Raw genomic sequence first — 24,682 nt, 5'->3', positions numbered from 1 at the left:
CGAAACCGAGGTGGTTAATCGAGGCATTGAGCAGTACTTGAGATGCTTTGTTGGAGAGATACCGAGACGATGGTTGGAATTCTTACCATGAGCGGAGTGGTCTTACAACACCGCCTACTATAGAAGCATTAGCATAGCTCCATTTGAGGTGGTGTATGGATGCATGGCTTCGACAGATCGTACGGAGGTGGACTTAGCTTTGATGGATAGAGACGCCACATTGAGGAGGTTGCATGCTCATCTTAAACTTGCTCAAAACCGCATGAAGTAAGTTTATGATCGTAGCCATAGGGAGCAAGAGTTTGACATCGGTAGTTAGGTGTTTGTTAGGGTGCAACCGTATCGACAGGTGACCTAACGTCCAATGCCAAACCAAAAGTTAGCACATCGCTACTTTGGTTAGTTTTAGGTGTTGGAGCATATTGGTCCAGTTGCATATCGTTTAGAGCTACCGGAGGGGTCGAGAGTGCATCCTGTCTTTTATGTTTCATTATTGAGAGAGTGCATTGGAGATCATGAGATTGTTGGATCGGTTCTACTAGAGCTATTGGAGGAGATAGAGATCGCAGAGCCAGTTCGAGTACTTGCTAGACGCTGACGGTGACATGGTACCAGATTGGAGATGGAGATTCTAGTTGAGTGGCTTGGCAAGCCATCAGATGAGGCGACATGGGAGTTGGAGAATGATATCTTAGAGCGTTTCTCCGACTTTTCACCTTGAGGGCAAGTTGGAGGAAACATGGTGGACTGATACATGTAGTTAGGATCTTTTCTTATTGCATTAGTTGTTTATTTTCATTAAAATAAAATTCTAGTAGGTTGCGTTCGAACGCAGGTGAGGTTGCATTTGAACACCCTTGCGAACGCCTGCATTAGGTTCACAAATATAGAAAACGCATATTGTGCGTTCGAACGCGGTCGAGCAAGTTTGAACGCCCTCGTTCGAATGCCCGCGTTCAAATGTCTGCATCGCATTCACACATACAGAGAACGTCTTTTGGTGCGTTTGAACGTGATCGACGGGAATCCTGTAGAATTAGGGTTTCATATTATTTTAGAACTTATTGGCTAGCCTCTATAAATATGTGGATGGCAGCCAACTTCATTATGGAATTTGAATATTAATTTCTTGCCTCTCTATCATCTATCTACCATAATCTTCCTCCTCCTTTTTCACCATCCTTCCACCTCTACCGTTGGCAAGATTTCTCCTAACTTCTAATCTTCCTCGACTGTCGAGCCACCCTTCTTCTTTGGAATCTATACCACTTCGTTCCCTTCGTATATATCCCTAAATCACATCCACAATCCACCTTCATCTCCATATCCATCCATAACCCTAACATCCACTCCACCCGTCACCACCACTATTACCTACGTTATTCCATGTTTTTGTCCCTTCTATAATTCTAATATGTAAAGGTATAAATACGAAAGTTATAAATCAAGAAGTTACAGATCTAGCCAATTTGTTTTGTAATTTTATGATAACCGGAGAAAATCTGACAAATATTTTCTCACAGTTGCGCGGACTCCAAATCTTAAAGGAATCGTTGTGTAGCCTATTTTTGGTTCCAGATCCTATCAATTTGGTATCAGAGCTTAACAATTGGTATCAAAGCTTAACAGCCTATGGGGCGTACCATAAGTGAAGTATTTATGTCACATCATCACAGTGGAACGAGTGGCGGTGGATCCTCAAAAGGTGGCGTGCATGACCGCTTGGCCAATCCCTACTTCCACCATAGGATTGCGATGGGCTGATAGGGTATTATCACCACTTCATCACTGGGTATGGGAAGATCGCGGCTCCTCTCACTTCTTTACTGAGGAAGGACTCTTTTAGATGGACGGATGAAGCCACTATAGCATTTGAAAAACTAAAAACAGTAATGACAACGACGCCCATTCTAGCTCTACTGAACTTCATCAAAAAGTTTGTTGTGGAATGTGATGTGTCGGGAGTGGGCATAAGAGCTGCGCGTGGCCAGGACTGAGGCGAGATGTGAGGGTTTTTGTTCGTGCTTGCGAAGTCTATCAAAGGACGAAGGCAACCACATTGAAACCGGCCGGATTACTTCAGCCTTTACCGATACTGGACCGTGTTGGGGAAGATATTTCTATGGATTTTATAGAAGGTCTTCCGCTAGTACGTGGTTATTCTGTTATATTTGTGGTGGTTGACAGATTGCCACCAAGAGGACATGACACCTGTGGCAAGAACGGATATGGGCACTACTAGAAACTGTAGGTGTCTGGCCTAAAAGGCGTCGCGAAGCAAATCGTTCGAGCGAAGACTAAGGCAACAACTACTTGCGTCACATACCTTCGGGTGAGAGAACCATATTGTAGTCTAATGGCCATATAGTTCACCTTAGTATAGAGGAAGACAAGCGCCCTTGCAAAGGTTTTTTAGACGAAGTCTTTGCTGTAAGCACAAAGTCGGGACATGTGTACATTAGGTGAGGGAGAATGTCATGACTCGTTCAAAATTCGACTAAAACCCAAGTACCTAAGGTGGACTGAGGCCTATACTTTGTTATGACCAAGTTGCCCTTGATGGACATCAAGAAGATTTCGAGGGACATCATGTTTTGCTTGGATGACATTTCACCTTTGTAGGTTGAATTGCTGCTAACTGTTGCTAGAATACTAGACTTAGAGACTTGCAAGTGACCTTGCTGGATTGTTGCAAAGCTGAGAGCTTGAGTGAGCAGCATTCTTTGCTTTGAAACCCAAACAGACCCTTATGCACAACACTCAGGGAGGTTCCACTTGCTAATAGAGCAGCTACATGGAGCCTTCGCAGACCTTGGAGCAGCCTCGAAGACCTGCTAAGACTACAACCCATTAGCTAGACAATGACAACCAACTACTTACAACTCTCTTAATAAAAAGAGATGATAAACCTACTGCTAACTGCTATCAAGCCTGAGTTATATATCTTACAACACTTTCTTATAGGCAACTCGCCCCTCTTTTTGTGTAGGACTGCTATTGAATAACACTGTAGAAATTTGGGATAACCTTTAATTTTTTGGGCAGTTCACCTTTTTTTCAGTTTTCTTAGCTTATAATTTGTTTTCTTTTAGTGTGGAGCTATATGCCTTTCTTCTCTATGTAAAGAATGTAACATTTAGCCAATTATTAGTCTTGTGAAAGCTGAGAGTAGCCAAATGCTGATTTTATAAATTAAGTATATATCATAAGTGTGAGCTGAGAGCAATTCTTATGAGCTTGTATAAGCCTTGAGAATACTGAGAACTAAATAACAGAAGAGTGTTTTTACTCCACTTACTTGCATCCATCTCCTCAATCTTCTCTTTTATTGCTGCTGCAAATTGATTTGGCTGACGGCTGGCCCAATCTCACGAAAGAAGGCTGAGTGTTGCATGAACTTTTAGCCTACAAAATGGTTAAGTTCGTAACATTATGCACTTATAACATTAAAACGTTCACAACAACCCATGGTTGTCAGTAGACTTAGTCATATTAAATGTTATAACTTATAATGAGAAACATATAATTTATATCAATTGGTGCAAAAATTGTATAACTGTGATTGATTCATTGAATGAATACACTATCCTTAATTTTCATAAATGCTAATGACAAATTTGAGGGCTGCCAATTTGATCATCTTAGCTTATACTATATATTGCGCTCACAATTTAGTTCTTGTGCAGCTATCTGTCATTAATTTGAATACACTTTATACTCCATAAAAGTAATAATGACACCCATATTTTAAATCAAATCTCATGTATTTTCAATTTTCTTCCAAAAGAAAATTCAAAATTTACCTAAGTCCACTTTAGCTTATAAAATGGTTGACATTGCGTGCTTCTAAGCTCGCAAACTACTGTAAGCTCACAATAGTTTAGTTTATACCAGGGTTTATAATCTCGCAAGATTATATAAAAAAAAAATGTAACTACATGCAGACAAATAAATAAAAGTAATAACTCTATGTGGGCTTATGTGCACAAAAACAAAAATAGTAACGGTACGCTATGCGGGCTTACAACTACACAGGCATGCAAGCCCGCAAATAAAATAAAAAATAAAAAATAACTTATAATTATATGCTACATAGGCTTGCAACTATGTAGGCTTTCAAATCCGCAAGCAATAATAATAATAATAATAATAATAATAATAATAATAACTTTAGCTTACAAGTCTTTTAAGTCCGCAACCAACCATACTGACCAAAGTCTTGTGAGCCAGCAAACGTTTAAAACTTGGGGGAAAAGAAAAACAAAATAAAATATTTACATTTTATGGTTGGGGGCTTACAAGCCTTAAATCAGCATTTTGATTTCATTAAAAAAAGTTAAAAGAAACTATCATTCAAAAACAAATTTATTTTGTACTAACATAGTTCAAAGTCACAGGATCAAAAGGCATTTTGGTCCTTTTTTTTTTGCATATCCTCATTTTTCCTTCAAAACTAATATACCTTTTATTTTTTTTCATATCACATCAAAGATAATAATCATAATCTTAGCCTAATTCACAATCAAATATCTAATATTTTTAGCCTAATTTAAGATATCCAAAATAAAACTATGAAACAAGTCTAATTCGCCGCGTTCAGTTAGACTCAAAACCCAGTAAATGTACCCCCAGCTCCAACTCCTCTCTTTCCCAAAAGAACAAAAAGAACCCAAAAAAAAAAGTGGGAATGCCGAGTTCAACTTTCTATAGTTGATCAGTCAAAACGTGTTAATGACAGACAATGTATATTAATTAGTGTTAACAAAAGATGTCTTCATTTAGTTATTATTATTATAGACTATAAACATTAGGCCACTTTGGGAATGAATCCACCTTACAAATTAGAAGTCTGAACGGTTCTATGTTGTTCACCACTTTAATTCGTCAATCACTTGGGAATTTTCTTTACCTACTTGCTATGAGTCCACCTTACAGAACTTGCTATGAATCCAGGAAACTAATAATTTTACAGAAAACTCAGACATTTAGCTTTTCCCTCTAAATCTCTCTTATGCCTTAAATGTTATATATCCTAATTATAATAGATCTGTTAATTTGCCTGCCATGTGGCCCATGATTACGCGTTAAAATCAGGGGAGATATCACTTAATACTAGGAGACGAGTTCAGTTCAACTTTGATTCAATATCTCCATATATTAATAAATTTTAGTTTGAAACGATCTTTTACTAGTCGATTGAAATAGATCTACTAAAGAAAGTGAAGTCAAGCATACCGAGTCTCACAAATGCAAAGGCAATGGTTTATAATTAAGATTCTGCCAAGTAAAGAGTTGGAGCACTTCGCTTATCCAGTTGGCTCCTTTCTCCATAATATTCGATCTTTAAGAGTAAGAGCAGGATAAAGCAAAGTAACAACCACTATCTATCTTTCAACAAAGATGCAGTTGAACAAAAGTATCAGGCCAAGAGAGCAGAAAGAAGTAACAAAATTACCTATAGAGAAAATATCAAGTATGCAAATTATGATATGTGGATTGTACTTTCTTTTCTAATAAGGAGACATGGTTATCGAGCATGGAAACAACAGCTTCAAACTCTGTGACTTGCCGGTCTATCTCATCGATCTGCTGGACGTAGTTACCATAGCTGCGACTTTTCTCACTCAGTTGTTCAACAAAGACTCTTAATCCAGATGCAACATCACCAAACCCGTTGTACTCCTCTGCCACCCTGCGATTCATCTTCTCAAGAAGCAGGAGTTGGTTATTTGTTCCCTGAAAGAGAAAAGCTTCCATTTAAAAGAAGATATTCTTGTAGATTCACGAATACCGTAAATAAAAAATAAAGAAAAAAAAAATAACAGCATGTGGCATGCATTTTGTAGATGGATTACCCTTGTTAAAACTACTGAATAAATGCATGTACACAAAATAATTGCAAGAGAAATAAAAAGAGCATATATGTTATGCTTTCACTATTAAAATCCCCAAATATATGGGGCTCTTGCTTGTAATTATCTTGACATTGACCAAATACATGCTGAAAATTTCCTAGTCATGAATCTTGAATATTTCAGTAAAATTTACCCCTAGTCAAACATATTTTTATCTTTTTTTTCCTAACTAAGTTTACTCCCCAATAAATAAAATATAAATTCAAATTAATTCAAATTTTACTCTTAACATGATTTAAATCTATTACTTCCATGTCTTGTGAAAGAGCTCCTCTTTCATTACTCTTTCACCATAGCTCACAAAAAAAAACCTCGAAAAAAAAAAAATATTTGTACATATCGGTGAAAAAAACTAAAAATTTGTTTACTGATAGATTTAATTTGGGTTTAAAATGGCAAACTTGCATTTATATTTTATGCAATTAATAATAATATTTTGGTACTATTTACATAACACATACTTAATTTCCTAAAAAATAAATATTTTTCACATTGTTGTGTCACATCAAAGTAATGATTACACCCCTATTTCAAATCTTCTCAAATCTATCTCTAATTTTCCTCCAAAATAAATACATTTCCCTCCAATTTCTTATAAAATTGGCTAAGTCTATAATAAATTATAGAGTGGTTGCAGGCTTGTAAACTTTTAAGTCCGTAATAACTTACTACTTTTTTTAACTAAAAATTTATAATATGAACTTCTTAAAAAATATTTTAAAAATAAAATAGTAAAGAAAATAATATTAAAAAATGAAAAATAATATAACCTTACAGGTGGGATTATAAAAAAGCAAAGAAAATAAAATTTAATAATATTATATTATTATTAAAAAAATATTAATCTTATATTATTATTTAAAAAATAATAATCTTATATTATTATTTAAAAAATATTAACCTTATATTATTTTTTTCTAAAATAATAATAAAATAATATATAAGCCCGCTTGCGTGCTACTTGTAAACCCGTTTGCAGGCATGTAAGTTTGCGAATAGGCTTACATATTGCATATAAATCCACAAATAAGTAATTAAAAAAATAATATTTTTAAATTTATCATCAAAGTCAAAGAGCATTTTAGTCCATTGATTTTATATCTCCTTTATTTTCCTCCAAAACTATTACTTTTTCACTTTTTCATATCATATCAAAACTAATAATTACACTTTAGCCTAGTTCACAATCAAACACCATATTTTCTTAGACTAGTTTATTGTACCTAAATTAAAATGGGTCAGCTAATTAAGTTCAGAGCTTAGCCTCAAACCACACACAACCTGAAAGACCAAGAAGTACTAGCATCTGCATGTTGAAGACCAATTTTGTGATAAAAGGAAGTGGTTACTTAGTCGCATGACCAAGCAACACAGGCAATTAAATTAATTTCTTTTCTTTCATAAAAAGATGAATCCACATAAGGGCTTCGCCCATTGTAACAATTTTGCTCATTTCATAAGCACATCCGCAAAATTACCTACTTTATAGTGAATATGGTCACAAATTTTCTTGAATCAATATTTATCAAAAGTGACTCACTCTAAATAATTCTCAAACATATATAAGAATGCAATTGCAATATTTTATATTAAAAATGCAAGTTTCTAGTATGTTGTACTAAAGAGAGCTGAAAAACATTGTGAAAAGCCAAGGAGAAAAGTTTGATAACATTATGAAATGAATACTCCTAGAATGTAAATTGACATGCAGAAGTGGGAAACCTCCTTGCATATTAGTGTCCGTATGTTTTACGCAGCTTCCTAGTCAAGAAGAACTTGGTGAGGTATGTAATTGATGTACTCTCTAGAAGTCAGTGAGGGTTAAATGCATTTCACTGAACATAATGTCATCTCTGCATAGTATATTACCATGAATAATTAGGTGATAAATACGTATCTCTCGGACGATTTGCATTGAATGCAAAACAATGTATAGATAAAATCATAAGGGAAAGATGGGTGAAGGTTTGAATTCCTGAGTATGATGAAATTTGTAAAATAATATCTACAAAGAGAACAACGAGAAAATAACAAGCACATAATAGTCGATGGGAAGCAAATGATCAAGCCTATGAGGTAAGCGGCTGTATGACTGTTTCTATTTATGGATATTTAAGGTTACAGATATAATATTTATATGAATTAACTAGGAAACAAATGTTGACTTAACAAAAAAAATTATCGGAGATATAATTTCAAGTTGGGATAATATAACAGTTTTAGAATGCTGAGATTTAACTGAAAAGGATATTGATATAAAAAGTCAATTAAGTTTTGTGCAATCTCGATACTAATTTGTTCTACAAATAGTTCCAAGTTTTGGCTGATCCCGATCCATGGCCAAAACCAGTCTACTAGACTGGTTTCAGCCAAGTATTGGCTGATACTTGATCCATATGGGCGGGATCGACCGGCTGATGCTGACCCGATATGGGCTCTCCCTCTCTTATCTCTTTAATTTTATTTTTATTTCTTCTCTCACTGGTGCCCCATCTCTCTCATTTCTCTCTACTCTCTTTCTAGCATCTCCCTTTCTCTTCTTCCTCTCTTTCTTTTCTCTAATCTCTTTCTCTGTCAATTTCTCTCTTATTTCAATTCCTGTTACTGTAGCAGAAAATATGTTGTAGTAATAGAGTGAGATAGAGAGATGAGAAGAGAGTGGAGAGTGAGAGAGAGATAGAGAGAGGGAGGAAGAGATTGAGAAGGAAAGAGAAAGGAGAGAGAAGAAATAAAAAAATATCAGAGAAAAGAAATTACCTTGCGACAGTAAGAGGGAGTAAGAGATTGCGAGAGAGAGAGAAAGAGGAGGGAGAGAAGAAATAAATAAAATAAAATTTGTCCTATGGCAATAAGAGAGAGAAGGTAGAGAAATTAGAAAAAAAAATTTGCCTTACCAGTAATAGAGAAAAGGAGGAAAAGAGAGGGAAAGAAAAAGAAAAGGGAGAGCCAACTCAGTATTCATCAAAATTTTGAATAAGTTAATATAATTTTTAATTTTTAGACTTCATATGTGAATAATTATTATTTTCTTATTATTTTTCTAAATTTTTAGAATTTTTTCATACTTTTAAATAATATTTAAAATTTATATGATTAAAATTAGTTCAATTCAACATGGGCAGCCGAAATACGGGCGCCCAATACAACCAATATGACCGATACGGCTAATACATATCGTTTTTCCGGATGGCTGATCACAATCCCGATACCGAGTTTTGAAACTTTGGGTCTACATGGTAAGACCAATGGATAACAATTGTGTATCTAGTTTATGCAAGTACACGACTGAATTTCAGATAAAAAGGTTTTTAGCAAATCAATGACTTTTCAAAATATCTGCAGCTTTTGAAAAGGCACATCACTTACCAACCTTACATGGGACACCAGAACACCGCCTCTTTTTACATGTAAGAATTTCAAAGAGTTGGATTTAGTATTCTATTGCTGGTTGAACTCCAACTGTTTTTGTTGGTACTATAAGTCAAGAAGCTGAGAACAGACAGTTACTAGCTAGTCCTAGAGGTACAGTAACTTTCAAGTGATTAGCATGTTTACGCTCTAAACAGCACAATCCAACTAATAAGAACAGCACAATCCAACCAATAAGAATTGAAATTAGAACTTACTAATGACTTGTCATATAAAGCTATCAAAGAAAATAATTATGAACATCCAGTATAGACTGTATAGTCCCTGAGATTGAGCATTGTCCAGAACAGTAAAATTACCTTGGAATTGAAAGTTCTATTAGTAAACATTATGTGGCTTCAAACAAATGCCATAGATAGAACACATCATCCCTACAGAAATTGCCACCTCTGAGGTAAGGTACTTTCTTATTCTAGGGGATAAGATGAGTTTCACTCCCATTTTAAAGTTCCAACATAGTCTTTATCTGGAATTGGATAAGGTTCAGTGTTGAAATATGTTGTACAATCTAGGATTAATCAAGATCAAGACGCATGACTTGTTGATGAGTATACCGCAAAGAGAATTGAAGAATGAATGCTAATGCAAGTCAAAAGAATAATTTTCAGCACTACAAGACTAGGTGTGCACACAGCACAGTGGAGTGTGCACCCCAGCATAAAAGGACAATAGAATCTCTTAAGGAAATAAGGCTGGGTGCGCATCCAATAAGTCAGGTGTGCACCACCACTGAGAAGAGAATATGAAAAAAAATTGAATCTCTTTCAGAATTAGATTTTCCTATTCTAACTCTCCTAGCGCGAACCATAAATGTTCATAATACATATAAAAAGGAACCAAAGGCTAGAGGAAGGCACATAACTTGAAGGAACTCGAGGAAGATCAAGTTCTATACTAAGAGAATTCTAGGTTCCATTATTAAGCATATTTTATATCAATTATAAGGTCTACTTTCATATGCCTAAGTGCTTGTTATACATCATAGATTGATCAAGGAGCATGAGAAGAGCTGAATCGATACCAACATCAACATGAAGATTGAGGAGTGATCCACAGATATATATTGTGAATCAAACACAGAGACAATCTATTTATAGAGTAGTCAACTGTGATATACTACAGGCAGTGGATTAAGCATAAACACTTAGACAATGGACTGTTTAGAAGGTTGTAAATACTTCTTGTTTCTACAAACAATGTGAAAAAATTTAATCTATATTGAGCAGATTTGTAGTTTCTCCTCTCAATGGACTGAGATGTTTTCTATGTTAAAAAATCATAGTTGTGTGTTTGTCGTAGTTTTACTTCTCCTACATTTACTTGGCTTTCTCTTTCCTACTTGGTTTCAGTTTTTCAAAGTACGATTCGTAATTGATTTTCTAATCCAAGTAGGATTTGGCATTCTTGATTCAAGTCAGATTTGACTTTCCAAATCTTTAAACTTAATCAAACTAGGAATCCTATCTCTCCTAAAATTTCAAGTGATATTAGAGTAGGTTAACCTTGGATTAATCATATTAACTTGTGATTAAAAATGGTATGATCATCATAGAGGAGAATTTATTTGCTTGATTTATTGTGTATTTATTTGCCTAATATTTTGAAACATTATATATGGATTATTTGGAATATATAGCTAACTCAACTCATCATAATTTTACACCAAATGTAAACTCTAGAAATGATGAATGTTCTAACCAAGAGAAGTATGTAACTCTAGTTTATTTATTATTTAATAATGATTCTTGTATGATATCTTATATAAATAGGTTGAAAGCAAGGATAACTTTGACTAATTAATATTTAAGCTACATACAATGACTTGTTTAGAGACTCCTATAAATTGAAGAAGACAAATTTGAAACTCAATGGCAAAATAAAGAATTTGAAAACGTTCAAGTGAATTAATGAAGCAGAAAAAAAAACTTCAATAGGATTTCAAGCTAGGTTCCAAAAATCCGTATCGGGATCGGGATCGGCCGTTCGGAAAAACGATACGTATCGACCATATCGGCCGCCTATATCAAATCGGACTATTTTAATTAAATAAAATTTTAAATATTATTAAAAATGTTGAGAAATTTCTAAAAATTTAGAAAAAATTATAAGAAAATAAGAAATAATAATTACTCATATATAAAGCCTAAAAAGTAAAAATCTCTCTTCCTCCCCCTCTTCATTCCTATCCCTCTAACTGTTAGTCTGAAGTATCTATTCTCTCCCACACTTTCTCTTTCTTTCTATCTTTCCCTCTCTCTCTCTCTCCCTCACTCTCTCTTCATTTTTCCCTCTCTCCCTCTCTCTCCCTTTCTCTCCCTCACTCTCTTTTCCTCTTTCCCTCTCTCTCTCCCTTGACAGCAGCAGCTGACAGCTACCTGCTGCAGTCGCCCAGATCGGGATCGACTATAGCCGAAACTGGAAACTATGATTTAAAGAATTCTATATATTTCTCTCAAGATTTAGCTTTCGAAAATGTTTCCATACTTAATAAAATTAACTTTTTAAATACTCTGTAGTTTCATTAAAAATCAATCAAAAGGAGGGAAAAAAGGAGAAAGGAATGAGATATCAAAGTGACTCATCTACTTTCTTTTCTTTCACAGAAAACAAATACCTAGAGCTAAAAAGAAGGCGAATTTGAAGGAAGGCTAGGGTACAACAGTAAGTCTTTTACATATGCACATCCTTCATAAAAAAAGCAAGGTAATGTTACTTTGCACATTCTTCTTGTTTGAAAAATAATTTTACTTTGCTTAAGCATATTACAAGTGTAAATTATGAGAAATTCTTTGCTAAGCATGTTTATATGAAGAAGTACGATGTGAAACATAATTCAAGCAGGAAGAACTTAGTTAGAAAATCACATATTCCTACATATCATAGATGTGGTATCAAGGTTCATATCAAATCTAAAAGTTTTAATCAATGTGATAAGACCTTCAATCATAACATGCTTGATGCACCTAAGCACTTCAATTATTCTATACAAAAAAATTTGATGTTTTGGATGATATGTAAGACGGTACTTCTCATGTGTTTCAAAATATAGATACTAGAAAAAGAAAAGGTGTTTTTGGAAAATCTCATGTAACTGATTTTCATGGAAAAGTGTGAGTCATTTGGATGAGGAAAAATGATCTCACTATACCTATTTGATATCTTTGAGTTATCCACTCTTTGATTACTTTGGCTACACGATGTCTTTTTAAAATCATTTATCCCTACCCGGATTTTATCATCATAATCTTTTGGCCATATTGAACGTCATTCATACATCTTGTGATTTGGATGGATTTTTCGTCTTATACTTTTGGGCGAATTTCATTGTTTTTACACATTGGCCCTTGGATTTGATTTTATGTTGTTGACGAACTTAGTGGTCTAGGGTTGGTTTTGGTGCTTTTATGTTTTGGTTCTTTTTGTCGGATAACATGGTTTTTGACAGATTTTGATGTTTTGGCAGGATTTCATTGTCATATCCTCTCTTGACCTTGATGGATTTTCATTGACATACCATACCACCATTGAATTTTACTAATATAACTTTTAATTTTCTTTTGTCAACACATCTCATAACGTTGTCAAATTTCATGGTGGATTTGTATGTCAAATTTTCTGCATTTGACATTGATAGTTTTATCAACCTATCTTACAGATTCCCTCACTTCAAGTTTGGACTTTACATTATCATGACTTTTGATTGCATGACTTTCTGATTGTTCAATTTCTATGACACTTGTTTTCATTGGATTGTTCAAATTCTTTTCAATAGGAATCTGGTCATAAAATTCCATTTGATGACCTTTTGAATCTAGTCATGTTATGTTGAAATCTTCAAAATCTGAGATTTGTCAAATCTGAAAATTTTAATGCTGAAACCTGAAATTTAATGGCTGAATTTGATTTCTGAATTTCTGAAAATCTAAATTTTGAAATCTGAAAGCTGGAATTATTTAGTTGCTGGAAAGTGCTGAAAATTAATATGCTAAAATCCAAAACTTCTGAAAATGCTGAAATCTATTTTCACATCTGAATCTGCAAGTTGCAGGAATTTCTGAATTTGTTAGGGGTGCCGCACAACACCCCTCCTAGCAGTTTGTTAGGACCGTTTTGTTCGCAATGTCGGTCCTATTGTATTTTTCGCTTCTTGAGTCTGTAAATGGGATGCCAACCCCATGTCTTTTGCATGTTTTTGAGTGTCTTTTGGTTTCCTTCAAGAGCTCCTTGCGAAGCAACCTTGAGATCGCAATATTAGTGTCATCGCAACACTAGTTTGGGTTTTTCCCCACACATGCCCATAAAACTCATGGGCTAAAACCCAAATGGGGCTTACTTTCAAAACGTAACGCCCCACAAGACCTTTGAACCCCCCGGGTTGCAGAATTAGGGATGCTCATACTTAGTAGTATAAGAGAACTATCGAGAAGCATTAAGTGAGCCAGCTTCGCAACCGAAGTGCCACTGGTTCAATGGTGTTCATTTTGCCCTCGATGGCTATCCTGCCCCTTTAGTTTTCTCGTCGTTGGTATGTCTTGTAACTTCCTTTCCAATCAATAAAGAATCGCAATCTTGTTTGCCAAACTTTGTATTTTGCTTATCTTTGCTTTGTCGCAATCCAGAAATAGGTGCATCTCTTGTGAAGCGAAGAGCTGACTTAACTTTGCTACTTGAAAGTTGAGTGTCGCGCGGTCGTTGTCTATCTCAAAGACTTTGTCCGTGACAAGTTGCTTCACTGAAGACTCTTCATCGTCGTCGTCATTCGCCGCTCGCAATTGCTCGCCGTGCCCGAGGTCACCGCCGACCCGACCTACTCACATCGTCTTCCTCCTCGAGCCAGCAAGTGCTAGGGCATCCAAGTCGCGATCGGCGAGCTCGGGCATGATGGGCGACGGAGAGGTCGACGACGATGAAGCACTACTAGTCTTGCTCCTCTTTTTCTCTCCCTTTCTTATGGCACGTGCCATGTCGACCACTGATCGACACGATCGTGCCATGGCACGACCATCCATGTATTATACTTCTATCCAGTAAGTGACATATTCTCATAGGTGAGATACTCATGTTTGATTATACATGTCGGATTGAAAGCACATGGCCTAGAATGCATGCATGTTAAGTTTAAATTTTATATAAGTCATTGATTGATTTTGACATCTCTAATCAGAGTTTATGATATATCTATTAGGTTAAAGAATCTTTTATCAAATTTGGAATGCATATGATTCACAAAATTTGCAATTTTGAAATCTCATATCGAATTTTTTGTGATTGGACTGAATATAGGGATTTTGTGATCTTGACTCTGTTTCATCACTATTTTTTATTATTGGAGTCATGTCGATTCGGGATGTATCAAGTTTGAAATGGATTTGAAAATACTTAAATACAGGTTTTGACAGTATGAGTTTTTTATTCGATTTCTAGATTTTACTTGGATTGGCTTGTTGGCAAATTGCTTAATGATTTTGAAGTCAATATGTTGTTTTTGGACTGAAATGTTTAGTGTTTGTGTTTGAATTCAATTTTTCTTTTTTTGGAAAAACTAAAATAAGTTGCTCTCAATTGAATATTAATTTCTTCCGAGCCATTCTACTTGTGACTTCAATGGTTTTATTGCATAATATTTCTTATCTTTCTATAGTCATTTGACCAAATGTGAGGATTTTTTTCAAATGATCTTGATTGCATTCTTTTGAGAGATTTCTCTCTTCAACTTGGTGTTTCATATTTACCTTTTATTGCCCTTATCAATTTGCAACAAAAGGAGAGAAAGTTTGCTTGAGGTACAGAAACAATTTTTGTTATTTTGCTTCAATGATTTTCTCAAAGCACATTGATCTCATGAATACTTGACATCGACACAGATAATATGAATATATTGAATATCATAACTTGACTTGGATCTTTGATCAACTTTGGATATGATTGTTGCTTAATATTTACACTTGATTTTTGAACTTATTGCAAATTTTGACATGATGTGGTCACCTGAACATGAAACTTTGATTTGGAGCTTTATTGAAAAAAAAAATTAGAACTTGGTTCACAGTTGGTTTTCATTGATTTAGAAAGTGTTCTGTCACAAAATTGCTAGGGGGAGATTGTAAGTGTAAATTTATATAATAGCAAGTTCGACGACACAACACTTTGAAATATATTGTACAATTTAGAATTAATATAAGATCAAGATACATAAATTGTGGAAGAGTATGTGTGCAAAGAAAATTGAAGAATTAATGGTAACACAAGTCAAAAGAGTGATCTTCAGCACTATAGGACTGGGTGCACACCGAGCACAACACCCCGGCACAAAAGACAATTCTCTTAGGGAAACAAGGTCAGGTATGCACCTAGTAAGTCAAGTGCGCACCCCCACCATAGAACTAAATATAGAAATTTTGAATCACTTTCAGACTTTGATTTTCTTATTCCAACTCTCCTAGTTCGAACCATGGACATTCCCCTAATGCATATTAAAGAGAACCAAAGATTAGAGGAAGACACGTAACTTGAAAGAAATCAAGGGAGACCAAGTTCTATACTTAGAGAGTTCTAAGTACCCTCATGGAGCAAATTTTACATTAATTGTGCAGAGGGCTACCATCATATGTCCAAGTGCTTGTTCTATATTAGAGATTGATTAAAGAGCATTGAAGGGGCTGAACCAACATCGTCAACATCGGCACCGACACTGGCACAAAGATTGAGGAGCGATTCATACCAAAGTAAACTGAGAGACGATCTGTGGCAATCTATTTATAGAGTAGATAACTGCGACATACTGCAGGCAATAGACGGAGCTTAAATACTTGAATGATAGATTCTCTAAGGGGTTGTAATTACTGCTAGCATCTACAAACGGTATGAAATAGATTGATCTGGTTTAAGCGGTTCCGTGATTTTTTCCTCTTGATGGACTAAGAGATTTTCCACATTAAAAAAATCACAGTTGTATGTTTATCGTGTTTTTACTTTTCCTACTTTTACTCGGCTTTCTCTTTCCTACTTAGTTTTGAATTTCACAATACGATTCATTATCAGTTTTCTAGTCCAAATAGGATTAAGCTTTCCTAGTTCAAATCAAGTTTAACTTTGACTTTGCCTTTTCATATCTTTTAAACCTAGTCAAATCAGAAATTTTCTCTCTCCAAAATTTCAGCTATAACCTTTACCATGATCACATTCCCAAAGAAAATACGATTTGAACGAGTTGGAAGTTCTTACAAGCTGCTGTCCACTTGGCATTTAGTAGAATCTGATAGTGAATTTCTCAACAATGCAAAATCAAGCTATAGTGGAGATTGTTATGAATTTACAAGTTTAATTATCGCCATTATATAAATTGAAGTTTTTTCCTAATACCGAAGATTTATACATTTTAAAACAAATAGAAACTGAATTTGAAAGTATTTAAAGTAATTCCTTTGATTTTTCCATTCGCCTTGTTTGTACCTCAAAGACCATGATATATATGACATTTGTCCATCTAGATCATTTGCGTGTCTTGAAAAACTTCCAACAGACGATCTCAAGTCACACAATTGTAGATGGTAGGCAATAACAGAAATAACTAAACCACCAGCTAGTCTATAGGCTTCATAAAAGTCCATCTCTTTTCCCAGTTTTCCTTTTGGCCTTGAAGTTAACCAATATTTGGAGGGCTGACATCATATTTACAATGTGTTGCTTAGATTTTGATCATAGGAAGTTAGGAACCTCTCAAGGCTCCATTCCGATCCAGAAGACCTCAAGTAGATGGAAGAATCTCCAGTGGTATGTAAGCTTAGTGCTGATGAGTATAAACCCCATTCTCAACCAAGAATCCAAGACAATTTAATGGTCCAGCGAACTATTTAACTTTCCTTTCAAATTAAAAGAGAAGAAAAGCTCATTAGTTCCAACTTGCTAATTACTAGAGGTCAAACATCTGTTTTCAAATTTCAGATATTCTGTTGGAATGACTATTTCTCTCTATCAGAAATTTGAATCACTTCCAAACGATCAACCACAATACGAAATTAAGTATCCATGCTAATTAACATACCAAACCTTCAAGAAATGGAAGTAGTACTCAGGACAGCCAGCTAATGCCATTCAATTATTTCTCTCATTATTAATCACCGTATTCAAACAATAATTTAGACACAAAATCTATTTATATCTTCAGTTTTGGCCCGATCTCTTTAAATTTTCGCAATATCGCAATGAGAACGATAAAAAAAATCAACATCTGGGTCGTCTCAAAAACCATTTAAAAGACCAGGAAAAACCGACCTTGGCACAAAATTTTCAGACTTCTATGTATAATTTCATGGATAGAAATCAAAATGGAACAAAATTGTATTAAGTTATATTTAAGGACGAGAGATTCGAATAAGGAAAGCCGACCTCGAGCTCGCCTTTGACCATGGTGGAGACGTTAGTGAAGAGATCGGCCAACGACTCTGCGAGCTCGTCTCGCTCCAACTCCTCCTTCTCCTCCTCCGCCATCGTCTTCAAGCTTCGCTTCTGGCCGCTTCCGTTAACATCTCCTAAAGGTAGAAATTTAAAACGGATCATAGGTTTGTCCTCTGATCTGCATTGGTTAACACAACGGGTTCGGATCTCATCGAGAGCTTGCTCATTTGGCGAGTAAAGGATTCACTTCTTCTATGGTGTAGGACCCGAATCCGAGTAATGTTTCGGTTCCTTGACTCAGGGTTCGCAAAATCATCAAGCCGCCCGAGGCTCGATTTAGGTCCGAATCAAGCTAGGCTCGAATTTAAGTTAGCCAAGATTGATCATTCTTCCCCGTCTCGAATTAGTTTACACCCGTAATGAGAAAACTAAAACCAGAGCAGAACACTAAACGAAAGGGAAAATATAACTTACAACCAGTAATGTTGGGCTAAAATTGATTGCTTTGTAATAGCAAATTCATAATAATAAATTTGTGAATATAATAAAACACTAACTATTTAAGATGTACAGCTAGGAATTATGTTGGATCAAGACTAGGGGTGAAAACGGTTCGGATACGGATCGGATAGTGCTCAAACCACATCCGGATCCATATTTTGACTCCGGATACGGATACGGATACGGATATTGGACGGATAGCAAAATGTAAAACCATATCCTAACTAAACGGATACGGATATTTTTCGGATATGGATCGGATATTAAACGGATACGGATATTTTTCGGATATGGATCAGATATTAAACGGATACGGATATTTTTCGGATATGGGTTGGATATTAAACGGATACGAATACGAATTGGATACGAATCGAATCTTAATCGGCTACGAATCGAATCTTAATCAAATACGAACACAAACTAGATAAAAAAAATTTGAATTATAATTGGATATGAATACAAAATGAATCTCACTATGTTTATGCTTAGATATAACAAAAAGGGGATAACACTAAAATTCACTACAAAAGAAGATAACACTATAATTCACTATAAAAAGAGGGATAACACTACAATTCACTACAAAAGATGATAACACTATAATTCACTATAACATAAGACCACAAATTTTAAAAACATGACAAATTAGCATCTAGTGCAAAAATATAAGATTACCCTATTCATGCTTAGATATAACACTACAATTTATTAGAAAAAGATGATAACACTATAATTCACTACAACATAAAAGCATCAATTCTAAAAACATAACAAACTAACATCTAGTGCAAAAACATAAGATTACTCTGTTAATGTTTAGAACATGAGACCACCAATTCTACTATAATTCACTATAAAAAAAATAATAACACTACAATTCATTAGAACATGAGACCATCAATTCGACTACAATTCACTATAACATGAGACCATCAATTCTACTATAATTTCACAATATTTCATAACATATATGCTTAGATATAATGAAAAGAGGATAACAAAAAGATGACCAACTTGTTCACATAGTAATAATAACCATACTACACCAAAACTTAAAAAATAATGCAAGTACAATAAAAAGGCCAATATTCCAAAGTGACCACCAATTCCACTACAATTTTGTGACATTTCACATTTTTCTAATCTTCAATCAAGCCAACCGAGTAGTGATACACTTTAAAGAGGATCTGCAAAAATAAATGAATGACATTAGTTTAATTGTTGAACTAAAAATCTATGAATTGAAACATATCAAGTAATACCATTAATTATTCATACAATTTCATATGCAATTCAAATTTAATTTAAGCATAAAAGATTGCATTACATTTAATCTAGTGAACATGCCATTGATTGTATGTCAGAAACTGAAACGTGCCCAGATACTTCAGATTCTTCAACATCCTTAACAATTGATGCTACTTCTCCTAATAAGAAAAAAAATATATTGAAATTAGTATTCAATACTAATTTATAAAAATTAAGAAAATAAAACAATCAGTACCTTTTCTTGTACATCTTATCCAATTTTTTTCTCTTTGTTCTATCATCTTGAGTAATACTATTACTGGTGTCATCTTGAACTGACGCACTTGTAGATGTCATTGCAATTTTCTCTACTACATTAAAAAATTACAGATGTCATTAAAAAAATTGTGAACTACATTATCTTAGAAATAAATTTCACAAAACATGTTCCAAATATTGCAGAAAATCATAATGTAATAATTTATTCTGCTACTTTTGCTCACTATACACAATGATAGGAACAACAAAGGCTTGGACAATATTAACAATACACAATGATATGTTGATCATTCCATTAGAAAATGAGAGTACCCAAGATAAGAGCAGAATGAAGACAAAGGATCGATGTAGCAGACCCCATAATTGGGATATAACACTCATTTGGATGTAATATACCTAACATTTTTCATTTAAAATAAAAAATTAACGATGCTTTCAAAGTATTTAAAAATCTAAATTTCTCACTCCCCACATGGAAGAGAAAACAGACAATGTAGCATTTATGTGCCGTTACTAATTAAAAATGCTAAAAGTTTTAGAATCTTTAAAAAATGCAGAAAGTTTCAACAATTTCAACAATTTCAACAATTTGGATGTCAAAGTTTCAACTGAATTGGAATAGATCAACAAGTTGTTCAGGAGATAGCTTCTGAAAAAGTTCAGTATTTCTCTCAATCCAAATACGCCACCAATAAGTCGACATCCAGACTCTCGAATACTTTCTCTTTGTCTTTAGCTGTCCCTCTGCACTTCCCTAAAGTCCATTCGTCCACCAATTTCAGTCATGTGTTTATTCCATCTTTTATATATATAAATATATAACGACAATTTGAGTCAATTTTAGTACTCTCTTACACTCTTATTATTTTAATCTTCACATTTAAGCTTTCTATGGTCCAAGACAAATGTTGTATATCTTTAGAGGATACTATAAAACTTACGAAAGAATAAAACTATCTAATTAGTTGATCTCATTTTTAAAATTTTAAAATAAACTTAATTAAATTTTAAAAAATATTTAATTACTGAACTATATTAAGAATCTCTTAATCATGTTAAAGGTCTCTGAATTGGTTCCGAAGACATCCTAACTCAAAACAAATAAGGTCAAAAATTTATAGGGCTCCAAATTTATAAGGTCAAAAACTCAAAACAAATAAGAGTATAGGGGCTCCAAATCTACACATTCGGGCTAAAGATTTAGAGAGCTATGCACACAGAGAATAGCATTAAATTCGGGAACGATGGTGATGATCCATGTTTATAGAGCTATGCACACACAAGCAATTTTCTAGACTTTCATGCCAAAACTTATTATCGTTCTACAATGGGCAAAGAAAACTTACATAATCGGAGGCAAAGGTACCGGCGACGATGGTGATGATCGGAGGCGAAGGTACCGGCGATGATGGTGATGATTGGAGGCGAAGGTACTTGGCGACGACACCGCTGTTGTCGGTCAGAGAGACCGAGACGGGGCTGCGGAACGGCGGGAGTCGATGTTGAGTGAGGGAGAGATGGGGATGGGGGTTGATGTGGTGAAGAGATGGTGAGAGTGCGGCGGCTGATGTGGTGAAGAGATGAGGGTTGATTGTTGAGGAGTTAGGGTAAGTTAGTGGGTTGGATGTGGGTTTTATATTAACGGGTCGGGTTAGTTTTTAAGGGTAGGATATTTGTTAGTATTATATAGTATACGGGTATTCGGATATCCGATATCCGAATCCGTATCCGAATCCGGACCGGGTAAAATATTTGGACCCATATCCGATCCGACTCGGGTCGGTTAGCGGGTCGGATCGAATAAAATCCGATCCGTTTTCACCCCTAATCAAGACACATTATATATTAAAAAAATATTATGCAAGAAGAAATTAAAGATTCAAATGAATTGCTACATAGTGAAGTGCTAGACAGCAAGTCAAACCGTCTGTATGTCGATAATTTTGTAGGTCTAGTAGTGCTAGACGGCAACCAAACGACATGTGGATGCTAGCATAGAGTCAGATGTTCCAAAATTTTAATTGGTGTTCCAACGGCATCAAATGATGTGCAAACGTCGAACACAGAAGTGGTGATCTAAAAAATTAAATGGCATTTCAACGACACCGAACGCCCCAAATGGCAAGTGTAAAATAGAATGGCATCCGATAACGCTCAAATGGCATCTCGACAGTGTGCATAGAATAAAAATCGTAAATTTTAAATCTTTTTTAGAATTGGAGTTTCCATTTTCTAATACAAAATAGAGATATTTTCCACCTCTATATAAGTGATCCGTAAGGGAATTAAAGCAGTCATCTATGAGTATTCTGAGTTAGATTTGAACTAATACCGTGAGACTATTCCATCAATTAAAGATATTTTATTTTTAAAATACCTAAAATGCCCTTAGGCTAACCGTTGACCACGAGGTTGACCCGCAAAAGAACACGGCCACAACCCTCGCTCACGTCCTCGAGCCTCGCCCCTCGTCGGCGTCCTCGAGCCTCGCCGGCGTCCTCAATCCTTGCTCGTCCATGAGGTTGACCCCCGATCCTGGCAGAGCCATCGCCAAATGAGAGTAGTCAACGGAGCCCCGATCCTTGTGGTGTAGCCGAGGAGATCTTGTGCTTGACAAGGCATCAAGCGTCCTCGACAAGGCATCCGGCATCCTCGACGGGGGATCATGCCCTTAGGCCAGACCCCGGTGTCCAACACTTTGACCACCACATCACTCCCTGCCATCACGTCGCGGATGTCGGATCCCGACAAGGGAGGTTGGGATGATGAGGAGGGAGAAGGGAATGAAAAGAGAAGGGAGAATGAGGTGGGAGGCAGGGGGAGGGAGGAGTATTAGGTGGGGATGATAAAGAGGGAGGAGGGAATGAAGAGAGGAGAGACTGAGGTGGGAGAAGGGAGGAGTGTTAGGTGGGGATGATGAGGAGGGAGGAGGGTTGGGTTTAGTTGGTTTGGGTTGGGTGTTAGTTAGTTGGTTTGGGTTGGATTTAGTTGGTTAGTGGGTTGGGTTGGGTCTGTGTTGGTTAGTTGGTTTGGGTTGGATTAGACGGTTAGTGGGTTGGGTTGGGTGTTAGTTAGTTGGTTTGGGTTGCATTTAGTCGATTAGATTTAGTTGGATTGGGTTGGGTTTAGTTGGGTTAGGTTGAGGATATTTTTGTAATTTTATTAATATAGTTAACTTGTAACATCCACACACGCACAAAAAAAAATTACGCGCACGTGCCCGACACGTGCACTAAGCTTAAAGGCGTCCATGTGAAATATGTGTATTAGCCCGGCACGTGTAATTTTATTTTGCTGTTCAATAAGATTTCACATATCATAATTTCTACGCATGGGCATAAATATGTGTATTAGCCCACAAGACATGATAGTAATGTGTGTTACATTATGCTTGTTGTGTTGTAAATTAATATGTCATTTGCACACATGCACGACCATAAAGGGGGTGACTATTATGTTTTGACAGTACACAACACCTTTCCAACCAAAGTTAGCGGCGGTGGATATTATTATATTTATATATATTAGAGCTCACACCTGAGGTCTTAGTCTGTTGATTATAGACAATTAGGCAGCTGTTTCGCTAAGTAATAGGTGATTTACTATCGATCGACGAGAGTCATACCCTTTAGGGTATTTAAGATAGAGAGAGAATAGTAGGAGGACATAAACCTAGCGGTACCCTATGATGCAGGGTAAGGGTGTCCATGAGCGACAGTTCATAATTTCCGCACGGTGTTGTGATGATGTAGAGCTGAGGGCTTAGATGGTAGTATCAATATGCAATACTGACCTTTGTAATGGGCTTATGACTGAGGTCCTTAGTCTACAGTGGCGGACAATCGATCATGTTGTTCGCCGAGTGATAGCTTGACAATCCTACCACTAGGGTCTACCATTCCTTGGAGGTATGTGTGGTTAAGCATGAATATTGATGTGGCCTACAAACGTAGCTCTATATGAGCCTATGTTACAAACTTGGTAGTCTAAGATTATGCATATTATGCAGTATAGTACTGACATGGCCTATGGGTGGAGCTTAGTGTGAGCTTGATGTGATTCAAACCACACTGAGTCATGGATAGAACATATGGACCTTACTTCTTATTTTGGTTTATTTGTTTTTTTAGAAAATAAGAATTTTGGATATCACGTTCGAATGTGAGGAGATCGTGTTTGAATGCCTTGTGCTAACACCTACATATGTTCGCATATATAGAGGATGTGAATTGTGCGTTCGAACGCGGGGAGGTCGCGTTCGAATACCCTCGTTCAAACGTCTGCATACGTTTGCACATACAGATGACTCAAATTGTGCGTACGAACACGGGGAGGTTGCGTTCGAATGCCTGCATACGTTCGCACATATAGAGGACGTGAATTATGCGTTCGAATGTGCTTGAGCTAATTCGAACGCAATCGGCAAAATTGTATTATTTCTAGATTTATCATTTGTTAGTTTGGTTTGTTAGGTTAGCCTCTTAATATGTGAATGAGAACTTAATTGGGATTATTAATGAATATTGAGTTTTCTTCCCTTCTCCCTCTACCCTAGCTCTTCTCCCTCTTTGCCCAAGCCCTAGCCGTGTGTCAACTTGTCGTCTATTACCCCTAATCCCCCTCGACTATAGGGTCCTTCCTCCTCGGGATCTCGACCAACTTCTTCCTTCTCATCTTTATCTCTTCAGCACCTCGTGACACTAAATCCATCACCATTACCACCACTTCCTTTATCATCATCACTATCACCATCACACGCCATCTCCACGTCGACCACAATATTATTTATTTTCTCTCTAGGTGCAGTCAAAATCTACTAAGGGCATCAATACTAAAAACGTAGATCAGGAAAATACAGAACGATCCCCTCTAGTTTTATAATTTTCTAACTACGGAAGAATATTTTAAGA

At 35.8% G+C, this 24,682-nt stretch overlaps 1 protein-coding gene across 1 annotated transcript; it reads right to left on the bottom strand.

Annotated features, from left to right (window-relative positions):
- Positions 1-5,248: 5,248 nt before the first annotated feature.
- LOC140793346 (uncharacterized) lies at positions 5,249-17,918 on the bottom strand. The gene is made up of 2 exons (XM_073144774.1): positions 17,733-17,918; positions 5,249-5,736 (listed from the first exon to the last, which is right to left on the bottom strand). Exons 1-2 carry the CDS (start codon positions 17,901-17,903, stop codon positions 5,470-5,472), a joined length of 438 nt encoding a protein of 145 aa, XP_073000875.1. The 5' UTR covers positions 17,904-17,918; the 3' UTR covers positions 5,249-5,469.
- Between the last annotated feature and the right edge of the window lie 6,764 nt (positions 17,919-24,682).

Source organism: Typha latifolia, chromosome 8 (genome assembly GCF_019914945.1).
Source record: "Typha latifolia isolate L0001 chromosome 8, TyphaL0001v2, whole genome shotgun sequence".
NCBI classification, from domain to species: Eukaryota; Viridiplantae; Streptophyta; class Magnoliopsida; order Poales; family Typhaceae; genus Typha; species Typha latifolia.
The sequence above is the reverse complement of the archived record's forward strand: the minus strand, read 5'-3'. Positions and strand labels throughout refer to the sequence as shown.